The sequence below is a fragment of the Chelmon rostratus genome, chromosome 11, assembly GCF_017976325.1.
Source record: "Chelmon rostratus isolate fCheRos1 chromosome 11, fCheRos1.pri, whole genome shotgun sequence".
NCBI classification, from domain to species: Eukaryota; Metazoa; Chordata; class Actinopteri; order Chaetodontiformes; family Chaetodontidae; genus Chelmon; species Chelmon rostratus.
The window spans coordinates 247858-275218 of NC_055668.1; the positions used below are offsets into that span (position 1 = coordinate 247858).

A 27361-nucleotide genomic window follows, 5' to 3' on the forward strand; every position below is an offset into this window, starting at 1 on the left:
TGTATTTGTACATTTTATACAAAAGACAATAGAAAATATATTGCCAAAGGAAAGTACTTGAGAAATATTATTATATAATGATGAAACCTGTTAGGTCTAATAGATGGGTTTTGGTAGAATATTTTCTATTATTCTGGACAGTATTGAAGTGAATAATTTACACACCACATTTAATACATTAATGGGCCGGCAAATAGCGCAATCTAGTTTGCCTTTCCTGTCTTTTGATATGACAGAAATGATTGCATCCTTCATTGGAATTTCCCTCTTCTGTAGCACCCAGTTTTGTAACTATTGGGTCCAACATAAATGGTGGAATGTCAGACTTGAAAACATGTCCAGGGATTTATTTGCTTTTCGTCTCCCAATTGCCGAGTATAATCCTCTTTTATTTCAACTGTCAGTTTTTCATTTGTTAGTAATAGGACATAAATTAAATGAAGGTAGAAATAACTCAATCTGAATGTCTATATTAATTTGTGGTTGGGAGTATAGTAATTTATGATGCTTTTTTTATGATGTTGGATTATTTCTAGACTTGTCTCATTCTCCTGAGGGATTATTTCTTATATTGTAGATAGTGTTGTCTGCTTGTTGTATTTTTAGTCTGTAAAATAGAAGTATGAAGATATGGTAAGATAAAACTTTATTTATCCCCAGCCAGGGAAATTTGGGCATTACAGCAGCATGTGAAAGCAGTGGGAAGAAAAATAGCAGCAGACTTAGAGAACATTCGGGAAAATAAATAAATATATAAATAAAAAGTAGACTATATATATGTACATATTATACATATTATATACAATATTGCACAAAATGTAAAAGGAAATATGTAGTATTGCACAACATGTATGGATATGAGTGTAATTTGTCAAACAACATCAACACAGTCTTATGTTAAGTGGTGAATAATCTGACATCTGATGGAATGAAGGACCTGTGGTAGCGTTCCTTCTTTCACACTGGATGCAACAGTCTGTTACTAAAGGAGCTGCTAAGGGCCCCCACTGTGTCATGCAGAGGGTGGGAGGGGTTGTCCACGATGGATGTCAGTTTGGCTTACATGCTCCTCTCACCTACATCCTCAGTGGTGTCCAGAGGGCAGTCCAGAACAGAGCCAGCTCTCCTGACCAGTTTATTAAGCCTCTTTCGTTCCCTCTCAGAGCTTCCGTAGCCCCAGCAGACCACTGTGTAAAAGACTGCAGATGCAACCACAGTCATAGAAAGTCCTCAGTAATGTCCTACATACTCCAAAGAACTTCAGTCTTCTCAGGAGATGAAGACGACTTTGGCCCTTCCTGTACAGGGCATTAGTCTTAGTGGACCAGTCCAGTTTATTGTTTAGGTGTACACCCAGGTATTTGTACTCCTCCACGATCTCAATGTCAAATCCCTGGATGCACACCAATGTAGTCTGTGGTGCTTTCCTGCGGAAGTCTATCACCATCTCCTTGGTCTTGTCTGCCTTGCAGGTGGCTTAGTCCACACCAGTCGACAAAGTTAGTGATGACTTCCCTGTATTCCAAATCGTTCCCCTGCTTAACACATCCAATGATGGCTGTATCATCAGAGAACTCCTGGAGGTGGCAGCTGGTTTTGTTGTGTCTGAAGTCCGATGTGTATAGTGTGAAGAGGAAAGGAGAGAGCACAGTACTCTGTGGAGCCCCGATGCTGCAAACTGCCACATCCGACACACAGTCGCGAAGCCTCACATGCTGTTGGCCGTTTGGTGAGGTAGTCAATAGTCCATGCAGCCAGGTGACAGTCTACTCCGGCACTTGCCAGCTTCCCCCTCAGCAGTGATGGCTGGATTGTGTTGAAAGCACTGGAGAAGTCCAGGTGGGAAAGAGAGCGATGGAGCAGGTAGATGATAGCGTCTTCCACACCAATGCCTGGTCGGTATGCAAACTGTAGGGGGTCCAGCTCGCTGCACACCAGGTGGCGGAGATCGTTAAGTATAATCCTCTCCAGTGTTTTCATCCGGTGGGAAGTTAAGGCTACAGGCCTGAAGTGGTTGGGCTCCCTGGGATGAACAGTCTTTGGCATGGGAACCACACAGGAAGTTCTCCACAGGGCAGGAACTCTTTCCAGACTGAGGCTCATGTTGAAGATGTGCTGAACATCTGCACAATCCATGAGCAGTCAGGAGCTGATGCCATCAGGGCCAGTAGCCTTCCTCACCTTTGTCCTCTTGAGCTCCTTCCTCACCTGATTAGCTGTAATGTAGAAGGCCAGGTGGGGGACAGGGGGGTGGCTCCTGTTGGGTGAGGAGGGGGGCTGGGTTTGATGTCTGTGATGTGGATTGGAGGGGGGTGAAGTGGTGTGAGGACTGAGTTGCTGGTGTCATGGATGCACTGGGGGGAAGGGAGGGGATGCTGAGAGGTAACTCAGTCTGGTCTGGGCTCTCGTGGATGGGGGAGGGAATGGGGGTAGAATCAAACCTGTTATAAAACAGGTTCAGCTCCTCCAGCTTCCTCCTATAGCTCTCCTTGCCTTTCCTGATCTCTCTGTTCAGCTCCCTCTGCACCCTCTTCAACTCAGTTCTGTCCCCAGACTTAAAACCCTTTTCTTCTCATTCAGTATGGTTTTCAGTTCAGGGGACACTCAGTTTGTTTATTTGGGAAACACCGTACCTTTCTGGTTGGCACAGTGTTGTCCACACAAAAGATAATGTAGTCCGAGATGCATGTTGTCAAACTATCAATGTCCTCCCCGTGAGGACTGCACAACACTTCCCAGTCGGTGGTGTCAAAACAGTCCCTCAGTGCCATACTGGACTCATCTGACCATGTCTTTACATACCTAATGGTTTGCCGTTGTTTACTCACCAAAAGTATGTAAGTAGGTTGCAGATGAACCTGGTTGTGATCAGATTGGCCCAGATTTCTCTCCAACTTCATAATACTGTTTTTCTGTCAAAACCTTTTTTGCATTTCTTGTTTTTATTCCATGTATTTCATTCCTTATTTTTGTAATGTTTGATTTAGCCTCTTTAAGATGGCAAATGGCAGCCTGTTACAACAGCTCTCGCTCAATGTTGACAACATTGAGGATCCCGAACATAGCCGTGACCCCATTGTTTACACTGGGGATCAGCTGATAGAGCCCCGCAGCAGCAGGAGAAGTCAGCAGCGCCCACACAGCACCAGAGCAATACAGGTAGCAATATGCTGTTCACTTACAGGAATGCTGCGTTGGACTGTGTCAAGTTGATGTGGGCAGACATGACAAAGGAGAGCCATCAGAGGAAGGGAGTACGGTTGGCAATATTGTTAATGGTAGAGGGTGTAACTCTAAGCTCATCACTATTGAAAAACAATTCTGCAGTAAGGACATTGAGCTGTTTGCTGTTAACATGAGGCCATACTATCTACCACAGGAATTCTCACATGCTATCGTGTTCAGTGTATATTCCTCATCTGCAAACGCCGATATGGCCTGTGATGTCACCCACCCAGTTACGAGGCTACAGGCACAATACTGTCATGCCCTGCTTCTTATTTCTGGTGTCTTTAATCATGCCTCTCAGTCCTTCATGACACCAGAAACAGTAAGATACTGTATTGAAGGACTGTTTTGATACAACTGCAAGGTAAGTACTTTGTGATGCTCATAGGGATGACATTGTGGTCTCACACACTGTATGTTGGACTATATCAACTTCTGTGTGCAGAGGCTGCTCCCACCAGGATTAGATTAGAGTCAGTAGAGAGTCAGCATTAGTGCATCTGGAGTAGCAGTGTATTTGGATGTTTGTAATCACAGAGGAACAGAGTTAATTGCACATAATAACTGTACATTTGAGTTGTACAGTCTGACAGCGGTGGGAATGAATGGCCTGCGGTAGCGCTCCTTCCTGCACTTCCTGCAGACGACAGCGCAGAGGATAGCAGAGGCTACCACAGAGTCATAAAAAGTCCTTAGCAGGGGTCTGCACACACCAAAGGACCTCAGTCTCCTCTGGAGGTGGAGGCTACTCTGGCCCCCCCTGTACAGGGCATCAGTGTTGTGGGACCAGTCCAGTTTATTGTTGAGGTAGGTAGGTAAAGTCTGAGGTGTAGATGGTGAAAAGGTAAGGTGAGAGGACATTGCCCTGGGGTGCTCCCATGCTGCAGGCTACCACCTCTGACTCACAGTTGCGCATTCGCACATACTGTAGATGGTCAGTGAGGTAGCTGATGGTCCAGGCAGCAAGATGTCTATCCACTCCCGCGTCCTCCAGCTTTCCCCCCAGCAATGCTGGTCTGATGGTGTTGAAAGCGCTGGAGAGGTCAAAGAACATGACCCTCACAGCGCAGCCAGCGGTCTCCAGATGTGTGAGTGGCCGTTGCAGTAGGTAGATGAAGGCATCCTCTATCCTGATGTTGGGCCTGTAGGCAAACTGCAGCGGATCCAGGGTGGAGCTCACCACTGAGCGGAGGTGGCCAAGGAGGAGCCTCTCCATGATGTTCATGAGGTGGGAGGTCAGGGCAACAGGTCTGAAGTGGGCCGATTCCTTGCCGTGAGGTATTTTAGGAACCGGGGTGAATCAAATCTGTTGAAGTAACAGTTTAATTCATCAAGCGCTGGTCTCCATCAGCTGTCCCTCTGGCGCTCTGTCCAAATCCAGAGATGTTCTTCAGTCCTCTCCACATGTCCCACGGATTGTTCTGGGCCAGCTTCTCCTCCAGCTTCTTCCCACAATCCTTCTTGGCCTGCCTGATCCTCCATTGTAGCTTGCACTGGACTCTCTTCTGCTCATCTCTGTCCCCTAACTTAAAAGCCCTTTTCTTCTGGTTCAGGAGGGCTGTTAGAAATGCACTGTACCCTAGGACATTGGCTAGATGTTTGGCAATGTTGTAAGTAACCAAGTTGATGCTGCTGCCGATGGGTCTGAGCATGGCTCCTTCCTTGTGTATTTTGGGGAGTCCATAAATGCAACGAGTGGCTTCCTTGGGGTACAGACGGTAATATAGTGGTCGGTCGATGGCTTTCCTTTTTTCCAGTAGCTGTAAGCTGTTGATGATCTTCTTCTTGTAGCTACTGGTGGGATCTCGCCTCAGTGCTTCATAGGTGGCTTTGTAGCTGAGGAGACTGGTCACCTTCGCATGGTAGTCAGCTGTGTTTAGCAGTACTGTGCATCCTCCTTTATCCGCTGGCAAGATGGTGATGATCCGGTCTCTCTGTAATGATGTCAGTGCCTGTGAGGTTGGAAGGTGCTGTCATTGAAGATTCTCATTCATCCAAGTCATGGTACTTTTAAGTGCTTCCAAATGGTAACTGGACTTGCTTGTGGTTCTAGAAGACGTTTCGCCTCTCATCCAAGAGGCTTCTTCAGTTCTGAACTTGCCTGCCTTGACCATACCTTTTTCTTTTATGGACGCTTCTCACAACCCCATTTCCAATTTGGGACACTTTATGCAACTAGAAACAGAATGACGATTTGCAAAACATTGAAACTTCAAATTTAAGCGAAAATAGTGCGAAGACAACGCATGAAATGTTGAAACTGAGAAATATCATTGTTTTTGAAAAATTATATCCTCATTTAGAATTTGATACCAGGAACTTTCATAAAGTTGGGCCAGGGTCATGTTTGCCACTCTTTTGCATCAGTGGAATGCAGAGTTGAATGTTTTCCCATTCTTGCTTGATGTATGATTTCAGCTGCTCAACAGTTCACGGTCTCCTTTGTTGTATTTTACGTTTCTTAATGCAGCGAACATTTTCAATCAGTGACAAGTCGGCCAGGCCAGTTTACTACCCAAACTCGTTTACTATGGAGACATGCTGTTTTAATACGTGCAGAATGTGGTTTGCAATTGTCATGCTGAAATAAACCAGACTTCCCTGAAAAAGCCAACAGCTATTTGGCAGCAAATATTGCTCCAAAACTTGTATATGTCTTTTAGCTTTAATGGTGCCTTCACAAATGTGCAAGCTGCCTTTACCATCACGGATGCTGTTTTTTAAACTGTGCGAAGATAACAAGCCAGATCACATTTCACATTTCCTGTTTTACAAAAAAGCATCTGAGAAAGGATCTGAGAAAGTCTTCAGAATGACCATAAGCAGACAACTGAAGGAACAAGGGAATAATAGCTGCTAAGAATCCATCATTAAGTCCTGCAAACATCCAAAAATGGCTAAAATTTGCCACAGAGCACAAACACTGAACTGTAGATGAATGGAAGAAGGTACTCTGGACGGACGAGTCGAAGTTGAACTCTTCGGTCAGCATCGTCGTGTTCATGTCCGCAGAAAGCTGGAGAATGTTTTGATGCTATATGCATTGCACCCATTATGGTATGGGGTTCCATATGTGGAAATGGCATCGGCAAATTAGTTAAAATTGACGGTATAATGAACAAGAAGGTCTACCACAACATCTTGGTATATCATGGAATCCCTTCTTGATTGAACCTGGTCATTTCTGGGTTCATATACCAAGGAGACATTGACCCCAAGCATACTACAAAGCTGTGCAGAGACTACTTGACGAGGAAGAAGCAATCTAGAGTACAGGAACTGATCGACAGACCAAGTCAAAGTCCAGACTTGAATCCTATTGAACAGATCTGGGATATATTGAATTCAGGAATAGATCGCACAAAGGTTTCATCCTAAGCAAGTTTCTGGGAACAGCTAGAAACTATTTGGAACTCAATAACAAAAGAGACTAGACTCGAAAAGTACATAAAAACAATGCCAGCAAGAATGCAAGCTGTTATCAGGCCTAATGGAGGCCATACAAAATATTAAGATGTAAATAAGGACTATTTAGTTGTTCCCGTTTGTTATTTGCCTAATAAATAACAATACCATTTTCCGTTTGAAACAAGTTTTTGGTAGATTTCTAAAATATTTGTGTTTTTATGTCATCTGATCTAATAAATTTGTTAAGCACTGTATATATAGTCAGACAACGTATTACACATGTCTCCTGTCTGATGTTTAATTTGGTGTGCTCTTTGTAACTCTGATGATATTCTTGCAGAAAAGATATTACACAGTGTCTTCCCTCTCTTAATCAGACTGACTACCCTGTTAGATAGATAGATAGATGCTCCCCCAGCGCACTACTGCATACAGTAGGGCACTCGCTACCACAGACTGGTAGAAGATCTGTAGCAGCTTTTTGCAGACGTTGAAGGACGCCAGCCTGAGGAAGTACAGTCAGCTCTGTCCTGTCCTGCACAGAGCGTCAGTGTTGGCATTCCAATCCAGTTTCTCATCCAGCTGCACTCCCAGGTATTTGTAGGTGTGAACCACCTCCACACAGTCCCCTTTAATTATGAGTGGTTATGGACACGGCCTGGGTCTCCTAAAATCCACTACCATCTCCCTGGTCTTGGTGGTGTTGAGGAGCAGGTGGTTGGAGTCACACCATGTGATGAAGTCCTGGATCAGTTTCCTGTACTCATCCTCTTGTCCACTCCTGATACAGCCCACTATGGCTGTGTTGTCCGCGAACTTCTGTACATGACAGAGCTCTGAGTTGTACTGAAAGTCGGATGTGTACAGGGTGAACAGGACCGTAGAAAGCACAGTTCCCTGCGGTGCTCCTGTGCTGCTGGCCATACAGTTGGACCTGCAGTCCCCCAGCTTCACATACTGAGGTCTGCCAGTCAGGTAGTCTGTAATCCATGCCACCAGGTGTGTTTCAACTCCCATCTCTGTCAGTTTGTCCCTGAGGAGCAGTGGCTGGATGGTATTAAAGGCACTGGAGAAGTCCAAGAATGTAATCTTCACAGCACCACTGCCTCTGTCCAGGTGAGAGAGAGATTGATGGAGCAGGAAGATGATGGCATCCCCCACTCCCGTCTTCTCCCGGTAAGCAAACTGCAGAGGGTCTAGAGCGTGGTGGATCTGTGGCCTCAGGTGATGGAGCAGCAGCCATTCCATGGTCTTCATCACGTGTGACGTCAGGGCGACCGGCCTGAAGTCATTCAGCTCACCAGGATGTAGTTTCTTGAGGACTGGAATAATGCAGGATGTCTTCCTCAGCTGGGGCACCCTCCCCTGTCCCAAGCTCAGGTTGAATATGCGCTGAAGGGGGTGTCCCAGCTCCCTCGCACAGGCCTTCAGTAGTTGTGGTGATACTCCATCCGGACCTGCAGCTTTGCTGGGGCCAGCCTCTTCAGCTCACTACAGACCTGAGCTGCTGTAATTGTTGTGGGTGGTGTGAGGTGGGGGGGGGGTCCTCATTTCTGTTGGTAATGGCTTGCGGGAGTAGGAGGGTCGGGGTGGGGGCTGCTGTGCTCAGAGGTCTGAATGGGTTGGGGTGATCAAACCTGTTGAAGAAGTGGTTAAGCTGGTTTGCCCTTCCCACATCCCCCTCAATTAGGGCACCCTTCTTGGAGCTGCAGCCAGTGATGGTCTTCATCCCCTCCCACACCGCCCTCATGTTGTTGTTCTGCATCCTTTTCTTCTTCTTCTAGTTATCCAGGACTTGTTGTTAGCAAAGCAGTGTACAGATTTTTCTGGAACAACAGTGTTCATACAGAAGTTAATATAGTCTGTGGTGCAGTCAACCATCTCGTCCATGTTCTCGTTGTGAGACCCCTGCAATGCTTCCCAGTCTGTGGTCTCAAAGCAGTCTTTCAGAGCCTACTCGGCTTCAGGAGACCACTTCCTGAATTTGCGTGTGGTTGTTGGTAGTCTCCTCACTCTTGGTGTGTAGTGAGTTTTGAGCAGGACCAGATTGTGATCTGCTTTCCCCAGTGCAGGCAGGGGGTGGCTCTGTATGCATTCTTCACGTTTGCATACATCAGATCTATAGTCCTCTTCCCCCTGGTGTTACAGTCCACTTACTGGTGAAAAGCAGTCAGTGTATTGTCCAAAGTGACATGATTAAAGTCCCCAGAGATTAGCACAAGGGCCTCAGGATGCTGTGCTTGAAGTTTGGCCACAGCGCTGTGGATGACGGCAAACGCAGCCTCCGCGTCAGCGGGGGAATGTAAACAATGAGAGCAATGGCATGGCTGAACTCCCTGGGAAGTAATAGGGACTTAAACTTACAGCCAAGAGTTCAATATCCCTGCAGCAGCTAAAGATTTTAATTTTCACATGCCCAGGAATGCACCACCATTTGTTCACATACAGTGCGAGTCCCCCTTCTTTGCACTTCCCACAGGCTCTTGTTTCTCTGTCCGCTCTGACTGTGCTGAAGTCTGGTAGCTCCACGTTAGCATCTGGGATGCTAGCTGTTAGCCACAGCTCAGTAAGACACAGGAAACTGCACTCCCTGAAGGTCTTAAGGTTCTTCGTCAGCGCAGCCAGTTCATCGATGTTATTTGGTAGTGAGTTCACGTTTCCCATGATCATGGAAGGCACCGTAGGCCTAATTCTCCACTTCTTTGCTAGCCGCTTAGCTTTTAGCATAGCGCCAGCTCTGTAGCCCCGGTACTGCTTCCTTACGTCCACAGGTAAACACGGGACCACACCGAAGCAGGACTTTGCTCTCAAGGCGTGTAAAAAGTTCCTTGAATAAACAAGTGTTGGCGTTGAAGAGTCCATATCCATAGGACAGAGTAGTACTTTCCAGGAAACACAGAAAGAGGAAGAAAAGAAAAACAGAGTGCAAAGAGCACAAGGAGCTGCTAGAGAGGCTGCCACTCGCGTAGGCGTCGGAAGTTAATTTAAGTTAGCATTAAAAGAAGCTGCTCCTTACATTGACTTAACACCATTACCAAATCAGAAACTAAAAAAGCGTTCCCCTCCCTATAGGAAATGAGAGAGCATAAACAGTTGCTGATCAAAAAGACCATAAAGTATGACATGTGGCAATATTTAGTGTCTTCTATGACCCTGCCTGAGCCTCTTAAAAACGGCTCAGGTAAAGCCCCTCTACAAAGGCCAGAGATGGGCCTTGCTGTTCCGTCATTTCCCTGTCATTATTATACTAACTGGTTGACAACATTTCTATTATGATTGAAAAGCTATATCTTTGGATTTTTGGAAAGAAATTAACAGGTTGTCCTTCAAAGGATCAAACTTGGGTTGTGGATGTTAAGGCTCTTGCTGGCTTGCAGTTTCTTGTTGAAGTTCACCTCTTGTTTAGCGTGATGCATGTCTCCCATCAGGTTAGCTGTTGCAGCCACTTCATCAGCGCTGCGTTTCCATTGCCCCTAGAAATGCGCAAATCCTAAATATCGCAATAAAAAAGTGGTTATGGAAACACCTATATTTCGAAAATCCTCTCAAATATCGCTAAAACGTTTTTACGTTCTCATGAGGTGGCTTTTCAGACGTGTCGATATAAAAGTGTATCGCAAAAGTTTAATGGAAACACTTTTTTCGCATTTACATGTCACCAAGGTCAGCTGTGGTATAGGTATATGTGCTAAAAGCACACCAAGGTTAAAGGTGAGGTTAAAGGTGTGTGTGTGTGTGTGTGTGTGTGTGTGTGTGTGTGTGTGTGTGTGTGTGTGTGTGTGTATAACTCCTCAGGGAATGCACCCAGCCTTCATTGGTGCCCAGTACCCATTTTCTGTGGCAGCTGGCCCCCAGCCACCTATGGCAGCCACAGCTGTGACCTTCCCTGGTGTTCCTGTGCCGTCCATGACTCAGATCGCCGTCCATCCCTACCACACTGAGACTGGCCTGCCCCTGAGCACCACTGTAGCAGGTAAGGACTGCCCACTTTGTGTGTGTATGTGTGTTTATGTTAAAAACGTTGTGTTACAACATTAAGTTTTCTAAATTTAATCTACATTATACCCAAAACCAGTGAAGTGGCACGTTGTGTAAATCGTAAATAAAAACAGAATACAATGATTTGCAAATCCTTTTCAACCTATATTCAATTGAATACACTGCAAAGACAAGTTACTTAATGTTCAAACAGGTAAACTTTGTAATTTTTTGCAAGTATTAGCTCATTTGGAATTTGATGCCTGCAACATGTTTCAAAAAAGCTGGCACAAGTGGCAAAAAAGACTGAGAAAGTTGAGGAATGCTCATCAAACGCTTATTTGGAACATCCCACAGGTGAACAGGCTAATTGGGAACAGGTGGGTGCCATGATTGGGTAGAAAAGCAGCTTCACTGAAATGCTCAGTCATTCACAAACAAGGATGGGCCGAGGGTCACCACTTAGTGAACAAATGCGTGTGCTGATTGTTGAACAGTTTAAGAACAACATTCCTCAACAAGCTATTGGAAAAAATTAGGGATTTCATCATCTACGGTTCGTAATATTGTCAAAAGGTTCAGAGAATCTGGACAAATCACTGCACGTAAGCGACAAGGCCAAAAACCAACATTGAATGCCTGTGACCTTCAATCCCTCAGGCGGTACTGCATCAAAAACTGACATCTGTGTGTAAAGGACATCACCACATGGGCTCAGGAACACTTCAGAAAACCACTGTCAGTAACTACAGTTCGTCGCTACATCTGCAAGTGCAAGTTAAAATTCTACAATGCAAAGCGAAAGCCATTTGTCAGCAGCACCCAGAAACGCAGCCAGCTTTGCTGGGCCCGAGCTCACCTAAGATGGACTGATGCAAAGTGGAAAAGTGTTCTGTGGTCTGACAAGTCCACATTTCAAATTGTTTTTGGAAACTGTGGACGTCGTGTCCTCCGGACCAAAGAGGAAATGAACCATCCGGACTGTTATAGGCGCAAAGTTCAAAAGCCAGCATCTGTGATGGTATGGGGGTGTATTAGTGCCCAAGGCATGGGCAACTTACACATATGTGAAGGCACCATTAATGCTGAAAGGTACATACAGGTTTTGGAGCAACATATGTTGCCATCCAAGCAACGTCTTTTTCATGGACGCCGCTGCTTATTTCAGCAAGACAATGCCAAGCCAAATTCAGCACGTGTTACAACAGCATGGCTCCGTAGTAAAAGAGTGCAGGTACTAGACTGGCCTGTCTGTAGTCCAGACCTGTCTCCCATTGAAAATGTGTGGCGCATTATGAAGCGTAAAATGCGACAACGGAGACCCCGGACTGTTGAACAACTTAAGCTGTACATCAAGCAAGAATGGGAAAGAGTTGCACCTGAAACGCTTCAAAAATTGGTCTCCTCAGTTCCCAAACGTTTACTGAGTGTCGTTAAAAGGAAAGGCGATGTAACACAGTGGTAAAAAGGCCCCTGTGCCAACTTTTTTGCAATGTGTTGCTGCCTTTAAATTCTAAGTTAATAATTATTTGCAAAAAAAAAGAAAGTTTCTCAGTTTGAACATTAAACATCTTGTCTTTGCAGTGTATTCAATTGAATATAAGTTGAAAAGGATTTGCAAATCATTGTATTCTGTTTTTATCTACGATTTAAATAAAGTGCCAACTTCACTGGTTTTGGGTTTTGTATATTGTACTTAAGTAAATGTTCTGGTACTATGGAGTGGGTTAACATGTGTTGGTCAATACTTAACCATATGATGTGCCACGTTTTACAGTTGGCAGTGTTCACTCAGGCCCCACTATCCAGGCCATACAGGGAGCATCTCTTCCCTCCCTCACTTCCCAGCCTGGGTCATTGGTCAGCACTCCTTTTCCAGCAGAGGATGAACAGCACAGCCAACCAATCAGCCAACAGGGCCTGCACTACCTGCATTCTGCCTACAGAGTTGGTGAGTTTGTGTCATATGATTATATTTACAAACCAATGTGCAAACACATTGTGTTTGTCTGCCAGAATGCTTTGTCATAAATTCACATTTTTATCCAGTTTTTCTACCAGAATTTTGTGCTGTGCTTTGCGATCCTGACCTATATTTTTTAAACAAGGTAAAACATTTTATTCATGTGATGTTCGGATCTGAAGTTAGGAATTTAAGTGGGCTGTCAGCTGGATGTTGGAGGACGCTGGAGTTGTGTCTCCATCTAACAAATGCTCTTGCATGTGCACTTCATCATCAGTGGGCAGTGATGGACCTCCTCCTGCAACACCCAGAGCTGCAGTCACTCTGGCTGGTCTGTAGACTCCGAACCAAAACTAGCCATCTACAACAGCTAAGCAGAAATCCAGAAATGTAGGGGATTCTGTCGTTAGGCATTTAACTCTCCCAGATACTATCACTTATTTTCTCTCAGTGGCAAGGTAGTTGACCTAAGTGAACTCTTGAAGTGAATTCCAGCTCTTGTTGGCCTGCATCCTTCTGTCAATATTGTTGTAACACCAGTGGAAACAAATGACGCCATGTCTGTAAAATTCCAGCAAATGCAGACCTGGAGTCCCTTTGCTGCGTAATTGAGAGTCTGGGAAGATGTGTATTCTTCAGGGGTGAAAGTAACAAATTACATTTGCTCTAATTACTATAACAAAGTTGTTTTTTGTGTACTTTTGAAATCCGAGTACTTTTCAAAATTTGCAAGTTTATCTTTTAACAAGTATTGTGCTACGACTTTTTAAGTCACATCCGTTACTTAGTGAAAAACAAAAGTCACATGAAAAAGTACTAACAAATTGTGTGAGAATGGAACAAAAGAAAGGAGCCAAAACAGTGGCTGCAGCAGAGAAGAAGCTGCTGGTCATTTTTTTCACATGTCTTTCTGTTCAGCTATCTGTCGTCTGAAGCTGTAGGCATGGTAGGTTTGGCGCCTACCGAGGCCCCTTTTTTGCCTAAGTCAAACTGTGTATTATAAGTGAAATGTGTCTGCGGCAGAGAAATGTGCTACATGTATGAAAGGGCAACTCTGAACAATGTCCAGACCTGATTCTGCTGACATTGTCCAGAGTTCATATGAGAAAATGGCTTTGGTGTCTCTGCTGTATAGGGTAGCACAGTGTAGCAATCCAAATGTCTCGCAAGGGCATTTGGGGCAATACATACTTTTTACATATTTTTTTTTCTACATATATATTTTTATAGTCAAATTTCATTTTTCTGGTATAATGTGTATAAAGTCTACTTTTTATTTTGTATTTTGTTTTTTTCAAATGTTCTCTACCACTGCTGCTATTTTTTTTCCCCACTGCTATTACATGCTGCTGTAATGCCCAAATTTCCCCAGCTGGGGATAAATAAAGTTTTATCTTATCTTATCTTATCTTATCTTATCTTATCTTATCTTATCTTATCTTATCTTATCTTATCTTATCTTATCTTATCTTATCTTATCTTATCTTATCTTAAGGTAACAGGATTTTTGCAGCAGGACTGCTTACCATGTTCTCACATGACCTGAGAGTGACAGTTGGTGAAGTAATGTACTTCTAATGCATCTCTGGTTTCATTTGAAACCTTGAAGCTTTTATTTAGAAAGTAGGTTAGTTTTACTGTTTTAAACCTTTTTTTTTGTTTGTTTGTTTTTACGTCAGGTGTTTTGTCAAATAAAAGAAGAAAATAACCAAATGTGAACAAACATGGTACAGTAATGTTATTTTAAATCATTTCTTAATTGAGTTGACATAGCAGCGACTATACCATGATATACTGTATATTGTTGTGGTGATATAAAATTACATATGCCGTGATAGAAAATTTGTCCATATCACACTAATTCTAAACATTGTCTCGGCCCTCTTAATGGAACAGTTCTTAACTGGCTTTCTACTTGGAAGATCCATTTCTGTTTCTATTGGCAACAGTGAATTAGATGAAGTCAGTATTCCATATGGAGTTCCTCAGGGGTCAAGTCTCGGTCCACTGCTCGTTAATTTGTATGGTCTCCCAGTTGGGTCCACGATTTAGCAATACAAGATTTCATATCACTCATATGCTGATGACACATAGTTATATATATATATATCTGTTCCTGCCAGCTGCCTTAGCCCAGTTAATGGTCTCATCTGTTGCATTGCTGATATCAAATATTGGCTGGACAGAAACCTTCTACAGCGGAATGAGGACAAAACAGATTCTTTTAGTAGATTCCAAGGCTTTGCAGCACCGGATTTCCTATTTTTAACTCCCCTGTCAGTTGTGAGCATGCCAAAAACGTGGGTGATTTTAAATGCTGATCTTAACTTCCAGACGTACATATCTAATACCTCAAAGACTGCGTTTTATCGTCAGAAATATATCCAAAGTTAGACGGTTCCTGTCACATTTAGACTCTGAAAAGCTGGTTCATGCATGAATTTCCAGTAGAAAATTGGTGTAATGCACTTCTGCTGGGCTGACAAAGGAGGTGTTCAGTAAACTCCAGGTTATTCACAATGCTGCAGCCAGAGTATTAATTAATTAAAACCAAAAGGCTTGAATACAATTTGAATACAATACGTAAGACAATAAGAAGTTCTCTTCACTGGCTCCCAGTTAAACAAAGAATTGATTTTAAAATACTTCTTAATGTTTAGAAATCTATAACTGGTTTAGCTCCTTCCTACTTTGTTGACATGCTTGGATATACTGGTAGCAGTATATTTGGAAGGGGGGTGTTGAGGTTACCTCTGGGCAAGGCAAATTTACACCAAAGATTCATGACGAGACAAGTTAAATCTTGCAACTACTTCGAAAGAATGTGGTCTGCAGATTACACCAGATGCGACCAGATGAGATGGTTGAACATTAACATAAATAGGCCTGGAATAGAAAACCCTCTTTCCCAAAAAGTTTTGGACGCTGTTTAAAATGTAAATAGAAACAGATGTGATGATTTGCAAAACATTGAAACCCCATATTTAATTGAAAATAGCTTAGAAAATAGATATCAGATGCTGACACTGAGAATGACAATGATATCATCATTTAGAATTTCATGCCAGCAACACATTTCAAAAAAGTTTGAACAGCAGCAACAACAGACTGGAAAAGTTGTGAAACGCTAAAAGAAAACACCTGGTGAAATATCTCACAATTAATTAGGTTAACTAGCAACAGGTTAGTAAGATGATTGGGTATAAAAAGAGCATCCCAGAGCGGCTGAGTCTGTCTAAGGTTAAGATGGGGAGGGGTAGATCACTCTCTGACAGACTGTGTTGGCACTGAAACAATTTAAGAATGTTTCTCAGTGTAAAATTGCAAAGAATCTGGGAGTTTCACTGTCTACAGTACATAATGTGATTAAAAGATTCAGAGAATCTGAAGTAATATGCAAGGGACAATGTTGAAAACCAGTATTGGATGACCATGATCTTCGGACCCTCAGAGAGCACTGCATTGAAATCGGTTTGTAGACATGACTGAACACTTCTAAAAGTCATTGTCATAGGCATAGTCTACATATCCTTCTGCTTGTTTTCCAGTGGTCTCAGAATCCTAGAATAAGAATGCTCCTTGTTTAGCATTCCAGACTGGCTGCTGTTTGTGATCAATAATGAGACCTAATTAAATTTTCAATGTCAGATTTCTAGCTGTTGTATTTGTTTAACAGTCATAGGTAAGATTTTCGATTCACATGGCTTTTTGCTCCCTGGGATACTAATGTTAATGATATTCAAAATGTCTGTCTGATCTTTGCCTTTTTTGTCTTTCATTTTATTTTGAAGGAAACTCTTCACCTGTTGTATGAAATGCGTTATGTAAATTCACTTGACTTGACTGTAGTACAGTATGTTAACTGAATATATGTAATCTCGATTGTTCTTTTGTGTGAAGGCATGCTGGCTTTGGAGATGCTGGGCAGGAGGGCTCACAATGACCACCCAAACAACTTCTCCAGGAGCCCACCTTACACTGAGGATGTCAAATGGCTCCTGGGACTGGCTGCAAGACTAGGTGAGCCTGCACAAAAGAGAATGGACAATAATGAAGGGATCATGTGGCTGATGCTGCAGTGTATTCTTTAGTTAGTTGGTTTGTGGATTATTAAAACGTCTGGTACATACCTGAGTATGGCTGCAAACACACATCAGCAAAACAGCTGCCTGCTATAGCAAACAAACTACAATATACAAAAGAAGAACAGAAGGCAGAGACCTTTCTACACCCATCACTGTGGATAAACAGACATTTACTCTATCATAACAGAAGAGCAAGCAACATTTCAATGATGGAGATAAGAAAAAATAGCAGTGTTCCCATTTGCCACTTCCGTTGAATAGACAACAACATGGCAAATCTTACATACTCACATTAACTGTCAGTTCCTTTTTTCCCTATCTGCATATCCAATCAGTTTCTTTCTCTTTCTTCTCTCCACCTGTCCATCCTGTCAGGAGTCAATTATGTGTACCAGTTCTGCGTTGGAGCAGCAAAAGGTGTCCTCAGTCCATTTGTCCTGCAGGAGATCATCATGGAGGCTCTACAAAGGCTGAACCCCGCCCACATCCACGCTCACCTCCGAACACCTGCTTTCCATCAGCTCGTCCAGCGCTGCCAACAGGCTTACCTGCAGGTACAAGACATCTACATCCAGGCTGCAACCCTAGCTGCATTCATAAAGGGGTAGATGGACAGACACCAGGGTAGTTTGATCTGTGGAAGGATCAGTCCACATTTGTCAGTAAACAGATATTCCTGGTTTATACAACTTCCCAGCTGGTAAAAAAGCATGGCAGCAGTTGAGTTGATCTAAAAGTGTTGACTCAAAATTTCTCAAATACAGTAAAAAAAAAAAACAAAACAAAACCCACCATTTCCCCAGGTGGTCTTTGCTTTGCTTCCATCAGAAAAGCAAGAACAGTGCAGAACTGTCTGTCTCCCCAGGTCATCAGTAAGCCAGAAGTGTACTTTATGTGTGTATAAAGTATGACAGGGAAGGCATGATAGAGCTGTTATGAGAAGTTAGGATCAGGCATCATTTGGATGTACAAATTTTGATTACAGGCCCTAGAATCCGTAACCAGGCTACCACCTGATTTATTTTGCTAGACTTAAACTTCAGAATAAAACATAGTCTTTAAATATCACATTAATTGCTACTACTTGGTCCAATATCTGTATCACTACTTGAATGCTCCTACCTTTACCTTTTCAAGATATAGAGGGGTTCAGTATTTTTGGGAAAAATTGCTCCCAATGCTCTGCCATCAGTGTGTGCGTCTGTGTGAATGGGTGATGCTCATAATCAGCAGGTGACCATCATACGAATGGTTGTGTGAATGGGTAAGATCTCATTCTGCATCATATTGTACATCTTAATTCACTCATGCAGTGCTGCTCAATCCCAGTACTCTTTGATCTGCAAATATTTATGTCCATCTAGGCTGCCTGTAGAAACATTCCTCCTTCTCTCTGCAGTACATCCACCACCGGCTCATCCACCTGACCCCTGCCGACTATGATGACTTCGTCAACATCATCCGCAGCGCTCGAGGTGCTTTCTGCCTGACGCCTGTGGGTATGATGCAGTTTAATGACGTGCTGCAGAACCTGAAGAGAGGCAAGCAGACCAAGGAGCTGTGGCAGCGCATCTCCCTGGAGATGGCAACCTTCTCTCCCTGAGCATGCTGCTCAGTGGGAGTATGCTGGCTCTGGGCCTGGGCTTGATGAGTCCCATTCAGCGCCAACTCAGCCTCCAGCATTACTACTGCCATTTGCACTGAGCTGGGCACACTCATGCTGTTTGATTCTGTCCGAGACCCAGCTTCCTGCTATGTGGACTTATATACAAACAAACACAGCACACAGGCAGTACAATCAGCTCCCATACCCCAGCCCACAGACTTCCTTTTTTGTGTGTGTTCATTCACCCAGAGCTCAAAGGAGAAGCCAAGTCAACTTCCTCCTCTATCCTTGACAGACTCTTCACTCTAATTTTATCATGGTTCATGTTTGTGTAACTGTGGAATTAAATTGTACACCTTCCTTTCTTCATCTAGCTCATCTCCTCCATTTTCCCTAAATTGAAGACATTGACAGGGATCTTTCACCTCCATCCTCACTTCCTTTCCTGTGTTTTGTAGTTTTGTTCAGTTTTGTTTTGAATGAGTCCAATCAATGTGGTTTATTTTCTTGCTGCAACATTCCTGTCCAGAGTGGTAGGTTCTGCGAGGCCTCATTTGCCAATAGCTTGTCACTATGGATCCGAATCTTTGCAGAGTGGGGAAAAAGGAAAGATCTGTGCAGGAAAAAAATGTGTAATATGAGAAATTATATTGTGAGTACAGATGAGGATTTTTCAGTATGCTGTTTAATCTTTTTTTTTTATACTTTGTATAGAATGACATGTATGCAGAGAGGAAATGGGAAGGGAATGAGAGAATGTCACTTGTGCTGTTATGTTGTGTTGGATCCATATTTACATTTCAGCCTGCCTGAGGAGTAATGCAAACACAGCTCCAGATCAGAACTAGAGGCCACCTAACCACTGCTGGGCCCAGCACTCAATGTGCAACACTTAGAATATCTGGATCAGTCTTTTGTTGTGACTGTCAATAGGGCTGGGTATCATTTAAACATTTTTGGATTTGGACCTCCTTAGGACCTTTTTTTTCCAAATAGATTGTAGTGCTTGCCACAATCAAGTGATTGTGGAAAAAAAATGTTCTTCTCATGTCCCATTAGATTTTCTGAACCAATTTTAGTATGTTTTTCAATACGTTTTTTGCTAAATATAAATGTTTTTATGCAAATGATTTCTAGACATTTAATAAGACAAATTCACTCCATAATGCTGTCATAACACAACTGTGCAAAATCTCAGCTAGTACAGTAAAAAAATAAATTACGATTTACATCAAGTGATGAAAGCCTTTCTATGACAAGACATAGTAACTAATTAGTGTGTACTTAGAATATTGAGATCGCATACCCAGCCTTTCTTTTCAGCATCCTATTCACTGACAAGTTCAAATGCAGAGACAGTTCCAGATGCTTTTCACTGAAAAGCAGCTGTGCACTGCTCTTAATTGGTCTTGGTGAAATTTCCCAGATGTACATTGGCCAAACTACTCAGTTAGTGGTAACCCTCGTCTTTTCAGGTTTTCCATTTTGTAAAACCAAAACATACAGTTTGAAAACACTGCTGATAAAACATACTACTTTTAAAATAACATGTTTTTCACAAGAGAGAAAAGGTTTGGCAACTATATGTTTTCAACAGGAAGCATGTCACAGACAGTCCCATACAGAGCAAAGACTTGTTTGGTTGGACTTGGGTTGTGTCTCATTTCCAGCCATCTTCTATTGGATTTGGAGGCTCCTTGAGGTTTTTAGTAACCCAAAATTCATTGTGTCACTCACTTGTTTCTGTGAGGCTACACCTGTGATTCTGCAGTGCCACTACAGTGACTCCCCTGTAGACTTGTCTCACAGGGACATTGCAGCTATAGCACTGTAGTCACCTGCAAAGGCCACACCTTCAGAGACCATGGCTTTTTAACACAGTGGCCCCTGAAATGAAACAAAATTGTGGTTTGACTCTGGAAAGCCCTGCTTCACTGAGCTGTGTAATGCACATAAGTCCAAACACTCAACCAGACCTGTCAGAAGTAAGTGTTTGAGTGGTACCTTCCCTTAGTGTGGTTAGCTCATAGACCATGGTGCTGTTACTTTAGGACATGTTGACGTTCCAACTCTGTCTAGGCAGCTGCTGTGGTTCTGAACCCGCCTCTCTGATTGGCTCTGGACCTAACAGGTGAAGGTTACTTAGTAGAAAATGTACTGTGATATTTTTGTATTCCTCAAAAAGTGTAGCTTGATTGAAAAGTTCTATATGTGCTGATTGCAAAAAGTTCTAATTTAGAGTGAAAAGAATAAAAAAATATTAAAGCAATACTAAAAGTGTAGAGTTTACTTAATAAAGATAATTCACAACACTGACTTGCTGTGAGTGGTGTGTGGGGACCTTGGGAGTTGTCTAATCTAATTTCCCTACAGAGGTCAAAAAACAATCTGCTCAAGGTAGCCTGCGCACTGTCAGCAGTGGCCACAAGAGGGAGGAGTAGGATCATTTCCCATAACTCACCATCTGTGGAAGGGCCATCGACAGAAGGGGAGTGTTCATTTGATTATGACTTGCTCATGGTTGGCCAGCAACCTTCTGCGGCTATATCTGCCTTGCCCTCCTGGGACCAACTATGTCCCAACGGCCAGTGCCATCATCGGACCCAGACTCTTCTCATTTTGCTCCTTTAGTAGTTCCACCTTCAGGAGCACCAACATCTTCAGCCTCCTCTTTGGTCAGTGGACCTGGTGTGAGCCAGGTGGCCCCATGCAGGACCATGCGGCACACTGCTGGCCAGCACTCCAATGTACACCATCTCCCACAGTCAGCTGGGGGTGTCCAGGCTGCCAATGCACCGGCTCCCGTGTCCAATGCAGTTTTCTGCTCTGTTTAGACCAGGGGTGGGCAAACTTTTTCACTTGTGGGCCACAAAGGGTTCTAAAATTTGACTGGGGGGCCAGACCAGGAGCAGATGGATGGAGGGTTTTAGTAATCCACCTCATAAGAGAAAATATCATGAGATATGTAGAAAATATGTGCTTTAATTTCAATTGAAAATGAACAAAAGCATTACAACTAAATATCTGTCTTTGAAGTCCCACAGAACTGAGCTATTTATTGAAATGACTCTCAAAACACTATAAATTAAATGAATAAAATAATTTTTTTTATTATTTTAAAGCACTGAAAGTTGTGTTATCCTTCAGGAGATCATCATTACTCTCCTCCTGACTGTCTTTATTTAAAAAAACGGTAGGAGATGCAGGTCTACTTGTCCTCTCCTTCTATTCAATAATCCCTAATGCCAAAACTCAACAATGAGCAGCGCGAGGACGGAACAGTGACAGCGCGCCAGTATGCGGAGCGCGTTATATTTGATCGCGTTGCATTTGCGCACTTGGTTTTGAGAACGTACGTGCACCTGCGCACCTCATATTTGCATCCCTTAACAGACATGACATGTAACATGTAAGGCTTATTGAAGAGATTATTTTCAGATGCATTTTTTACATAACGCAACGGAGAAACGTACTTTTAATTTCAGGGGGCACAGTGTTGTTGGTCTCCCTTTTTATCCAGCGTATCAAAGTCTGGAGTCAGTTTTCTTGCTGTATCATAGTCTTTAAACTCCGCCACAGTCTCTTGGCATATCAGGCATACAGCAGCTGATCGGTGTTCAGTCAAAAATATTCAATTGTCCACTCCTTATTAAAAACTGGACATTCTCTGTCCACTTTTCTTTTCTTAGCTCCGCTCATCTTTACAGAAGGGCTGAGGGTCGAAGAGTAAAGCGCAAACGTGGAGTAATACGCCGCACCTCAACAAAGCTCAATGTATCTAGAGTTCTAGTGCTCTAGGGGGTGGCTGCTGCTCACGACCACCACTGCTGGCTGATAATGAGGTGGGCCGGTATAAAAGTGGCAGTCCTCCCACCGAATCTTCTTCTGCCCTTCCGTCATTGCTAGTGCGTCACTTCCGCGTCAGGTTGTTTGGCCAACAGGTATGACTATACGCTGCTTCATCTCGTTGGTGTATTGTTCTGTAGCCATGTTACGTTACGTTATGTAGACATTTACGTTTGCTGTAGGGCGACTGCTTGGGTGCGGCTCCGTGTCCTGCACGTGCTTATACGTTAGCTGTGGTAAGTGTTTTCTGTCTTTGTGGTGTGGTTGATGATAACAGGTGGCTAATGTTAGACGCTTGCTGCTGGCTGCTTGCCTGGATGCAGAACTAACTTTTATTCAGGGTTTGGCTAGTTGCTTTATTTGTATAGCTTTATGTTGTGTATTTTTGTCTAATCCTTATTTGGTCTATTTTTGTAAATCATTTAATGTGAGAGATTTTCTAATTGTTGTCTTTGTTTTCTTTAGCCGTTTTTGTTTGATATCTGAATTATTTTGGGCATTTATTGGTTTGGATATATTGAGTTTGTGACCTGCCCATTAACTCTTTTGTTGGATTTTGATTTGTTCTTTTTTTTATGATTTGGTTGGTTGTAACCCTCACTTGTTTAATCTCCTCCCCCCTTTCAGTTGCTGGAGGCCGGTGGTGGCGGCGTCCCCCCATTGTCTGCTGTGCACCTGGGAGCGGTTTTCTTCACTGTCTGCCACGTGTGCCCGGTGATTTAAGTTGATTCCTTTTCTTGTCCTCCTTTTTTTTTTTGTTGGTGGATTCTCCCCAGTACTAGTTACTAGCTAGGCTATTTTCCATTCCTGTGTGAATGGTGTGTTTCTATTTTTTCTTTTAAAAAGTGTTCAATAAAAATGTATTTTAACTGAGAACCACGTCTCGTACTGTTGGGTAAATGAACCTGTGTGACTTAAAATTGGAAAAGTAATTCTCTGGGTGAAATTCCCAGGGTGGCAATATTGACAATAGTTAAATATCTTCCTCTACCGTCTCCTCCTACCCCTCGCCACACAGTGAATAAAGAAATACTCAATGGACCAATTTTTTATCATAGTGAAACTCTGAGCTACCTCACCGGGAAGCAAACAGTGCTCTCTGTTTTAGACCAATTAACCAGTACATAATTTGTTGTCGAATTTCTCGTTTTTGTTGTTTTGCATTGTTAAGCTCCTGATATAACTCTGCACTACTCTTGTACCAGGCTTGATTATCTTTCGGACAATGCAAATTACTTTTGCCTCTGTGAAATTCTTGGATAGCCCTTCATCAATCTGCCTACACAGTGAGCTATAGCTAACATCAGAACCTGAGTCAGAAATCTGTCCACAGTGTATCTTGATTGCTCGTCGAGGCAGTAAAGCAGCAACACCTGTCAATGTTATCACATCAGTTACCTGCCTGGTTACAACTGGTGATTTCCAGTGCCAATGGAGTCAGTCCCTGCCGCTGACTCACATTGTTCTTCTGTAGCCAGTGGAGGGCATTACAGTTCAGTGGTGAGATTGTTGAAGACTGACAGGCAGCTCATGCCCTGGTCATCTTGACTTGCTAATTCACCGCTTGAGGCTCATGTTGAATAAGTGCTGAACAACCCCGCAGAGCTGATCAGCACAGTCCCTGAACAGTCTGGTGCTGATGCCATCAGGACCTGTACCCTTCCTTGCCTTCATCTTCCTGAGTGGGGGTAGAATCAAACCTGTCAAAAAACAGGTTCAGCTCATTTGCTCATTCCCAATCTCCAGATTCTGGGCCCCTACCACTTTCACTGCTGTGGCCTGAGATGGTTTTTAGGCCCCTCCAAACCTCTCCAGCATTGTTCCCCTGCAGGCGCTCCTCCAGCTTCCTCCTGTAGCTGTCCTTGCCTCTCCTAATCCCCTTCTTCAGCTCCCTCTGCACCCACTTCAACTTAGTTTTGTCCCCAGATCTAAAAACCCTCTTCTTATTCAATAGGGGTTTCAGTTCAGGGGACACGCAGGGTTTGTTTGGGAAACACTGCGCCTTCCTGGTAGTCACAGTGTTGTCCACATAGAAACTGATGTAGTCTGTGATGCAGGTTGAGCGTAGACTATCAATGTTTTCCATGTGAGGACTGCGCAACGCTTTTCAGTTGATGGTGTCAAAGCAGTCCCTCAGTGCCATGCTGGACTCCACAGTTATCGTAATGACGTGCAAAAACTCCTCCTCCTCCATAATATGGCCGGATGTTAACAGCTAGTACCTCAAGGGGTACATCTCATCTCTCTTGATTGTCCTTTCCTCGATTCTGGATCCTCTTTAGAACTGGAAGTGCGTCTGGTCTGCCATCTTGCTGGCCATCCCAAAGGTCTTATTTCTGCTCTGAGGAGCGAGGATCGAGGAGTGAGGAGGGATCTCGGAGGAGCCATGAGCAAGGATACATGAGTGCATCCTTCCTGGAAGTCTTTCAACTGAACAGTATAAAGACTCTGCCCCCACAGCTGGCACATTTGAACGAGGTGCGAAGAAACTGTTCAAGTGTAAATACCTTTCCTTTTTTGATTGACAGTCAAGTGACAGGCTCGATTAATAGAGGACGTGCTTGATTCTTCTCTGTTCCTTAGTACCGTCCCACCAGAGAAATTGACCGGTATTTTTTTCAGCGTGAGAAATACAATGTGTGGCAGGAGTGCATGAAAATAGGTTGTTCTATTTTGTTTGCATTCTATTCCATTTTTAATATCAAATCAAATCAAACTTTATTTATATAGCACTTTTCATCCATTTAAAATGCAACACAAAGTGCTTCACAAGATAAAAGAATACAACAACAGAGAGAATAAAAGCATAATATGACAGACAATATCCCACTTCCAGATATACACACATGCGCGCACACAAACACTCACACACATATACACACACATACACACAGTGCTGAGACATGGCAGGGCACTGAGGAACCATGTGAGGAAACACCTATGGGAGCCATCCACACCGGGAAGCGCCACAGCCTGCGGCCACCGGGAGCACCGCCACAGAGACCACCCAGACGCCGATGGACAGGGGCAGACTCCACACTTAATGCAGAGCCACCCAAGTCCCTCGGGCCCAGGCGGCCTCCAAGCACCGGCCCCCGTGGGCAGACTGGGCATACACCCCAGTGTGGAGGCCCCCGCATGAGGAAACACTGAAGCTAGGAGTTAAAAGACTAAAGAAAAAATAAATAAATAGATAAATAACCAAATAAATTAAAGATAAAAGCAGGTATAATGCACAAAATATTTGCATATATATATTTTTTAACAATTTTTATTGATTTGTTTTTGTTAACAATACATTGCAAAACAATCTCCTAAGATAATGGAGAATGAAAAACAACAACAACAACAAAAACAAACAAACAGAAAATACAATCATTAAGAGCAGAGCCTGTATGCAATTATGTAAGATCCAGTCTCTCCTTATATAATAACCATTTCCTCCATCTTTTAACAAACAAGTGTTCTTTCACTTTCAACTTGTATGTGAGATGTTCCATCCCTAATATGTCGTCTATGATTGACATCCATTGTTTGTTACCAGAGGTCCGTTTCACAAAGCAGGTTTACTGAAAACTCCGAGTATGTTAACCCTGAAATGAGGGAAACTCTGAGTTTTCCGTTTCACATAGGAAGGTAAGTCAAACCAGAGAAAGAGGGGTAACTCAAGCCTGTTTCACAGACAGAGGTAAGTTAAACTCTGAGTCAGTTACCGCAGTAACTGACTCTATGAACCTAACCTGGTCGGGACCAGGTTTTACTCAAGGAACCTCGAGTTTCTCTGTGTCTCCGCCCTCTTTCAACCACACATCGTATTTCATTTCCTCATTCATTCATTCAGTCGGCAGACGAGTTTTGCCATAGTTCTGCCGTCTGTTATTAAAAAAAATAATTAAAAATATCAGTCAGTGGAAGTCCATTAGGCACAGTAGGTGGTGACTTTTTTCGTTAACATGGCATGTTAACATCTTTTGATCATGATCCCGTGGATGAAGGTGCAGCGATACTGCGGAGAGAATTAAATATTCGTCGGGAGATAGTTATCAGACCACGATGTTCTTGCTTTTCCAGACAGTCGTTGCCATGGTGACTCCTCAAATCGGGGTTCCATTGATGCTGTCTTTTTAAAGTTGCGGCGCACGCGCTTAACTCGAGGTGAACCTACTCTGAGTTAATCAAACTAACTCAAATCTGCTATTGTGGAATCGAAAACTCAGTTTCCTATCTCAGAGTAGATCAACTCAGAGTTCAGGGTTACACTCAGAGTTTGTTGAACCTGCTTTGTGAAACGGACCCCAGGGGGTTCAGTCTTGAGCCAGTTCTTAGTAATGGCCTTTTTCCCAGCCACCAAGAGAATCTTAATCAGATATTGGTCTCCTATATGCACCGACCCATCCAAATGTCCAAAGTATAAAACAATACAAGATTTAGGAATCATATATCCCAGCACATTGCAGAGAACTGAGTGAACATTCCCCCAGAAGGGCTGAATATTTGTGCAATTCAATATTTGCATATATATTTTTTAACATTTTCTGTTTCTGTAGCATGAAGGAGGCTACAGCTGCATTTCATTGTGCAATCCTGTCGACACAGAACAAATCTTGAACCTTAAAATGTGACAGGATGACACTTGACTTTGGTGTAGATTTAAGTATAGTGTTGTGACATTCACGAATGAACTGGTTCTTTTGAACCGCTTGTTAACAGATGGGAACCGAGTCGCGGCTGGGAACCGTTCTTTTTTTTTTTCAAGTTACATGGGAAGGAGCGCTGCCCAGCTGCACGGTGCTTATTAGATATGCAAATAGCATCACGCCATGTTGTGCACGCTGCCTTCATGTGAGTATGCCAGTAACAAAAAAAAAAATAACAATACAGAAACATGTGAATGCCCCCCTGCCTTGGAGAGCTGCAGCAGCAGCAGCAGCGAGGGATCTAAATGAGGAGGACTGACTGACTCTCCGTCAGTCCATCGACAATGACAAAATGAGCCAATTAAGGAAACGAAGCAGAATTTGGATGCACTTTTCTCGTGGCAGACAGTAAGGCTAAAATGCAGTATCTGTCAAAAAATTATTTTAAGTCAGGCTCCACAAATAATTTGCACAGACACCTGAAAAGTCAACATCCAACAGTAAAGGTGGCAGAGGTGAGAAGAGAGCCAGATGACTCAGATAATAGTGACAACGAAGTCTCTGAAAATGCCACCAGTCTATTGAACAGTTTATTTGTTTGTATGTTTTG

The 27361-nt window shown here is 43.3% G+C and overlaps 1 protein-coding gene across 3 annotated transcripts in view; it reads left to right on the forward strand.

Moving 5' to 3' along the window:
• zswim8 (zinc finger, SWIM-type containing 8) overlaps positions 1-20560 on the forward strand; it is a 64989-nt gene extending 44429 nt beyond the window's left edge. For all 3 annotated transcript variants that reach the window (XM_041947123.1, XM_041947124.1, XM_041947125.1), the window contains exons 22-26: positions 10432-10609; positions 12392-12565; positions 16478-16597; positions 17038-17216; positions 18062-20560. In XM_041947123.1, coding sequence (XP_041803057.1) covers positions 10432-10609; positions 12392-12565; positions 16478-16597; positions 17038-17216; positions 18062-18265 — 855 coding nt within the window. In that variant the 3' untranslated portion in view covers positions 18266-20560. The remainder of the gene's footprint in view (positions 1-10431; positions 10610-12391; positions 12566-16477; positions 16598-17037; positions 17217-18061) is intronic.
• The last annotated feature ends 6801 nt before the right edge of the window (positions 20561-27361 follow it).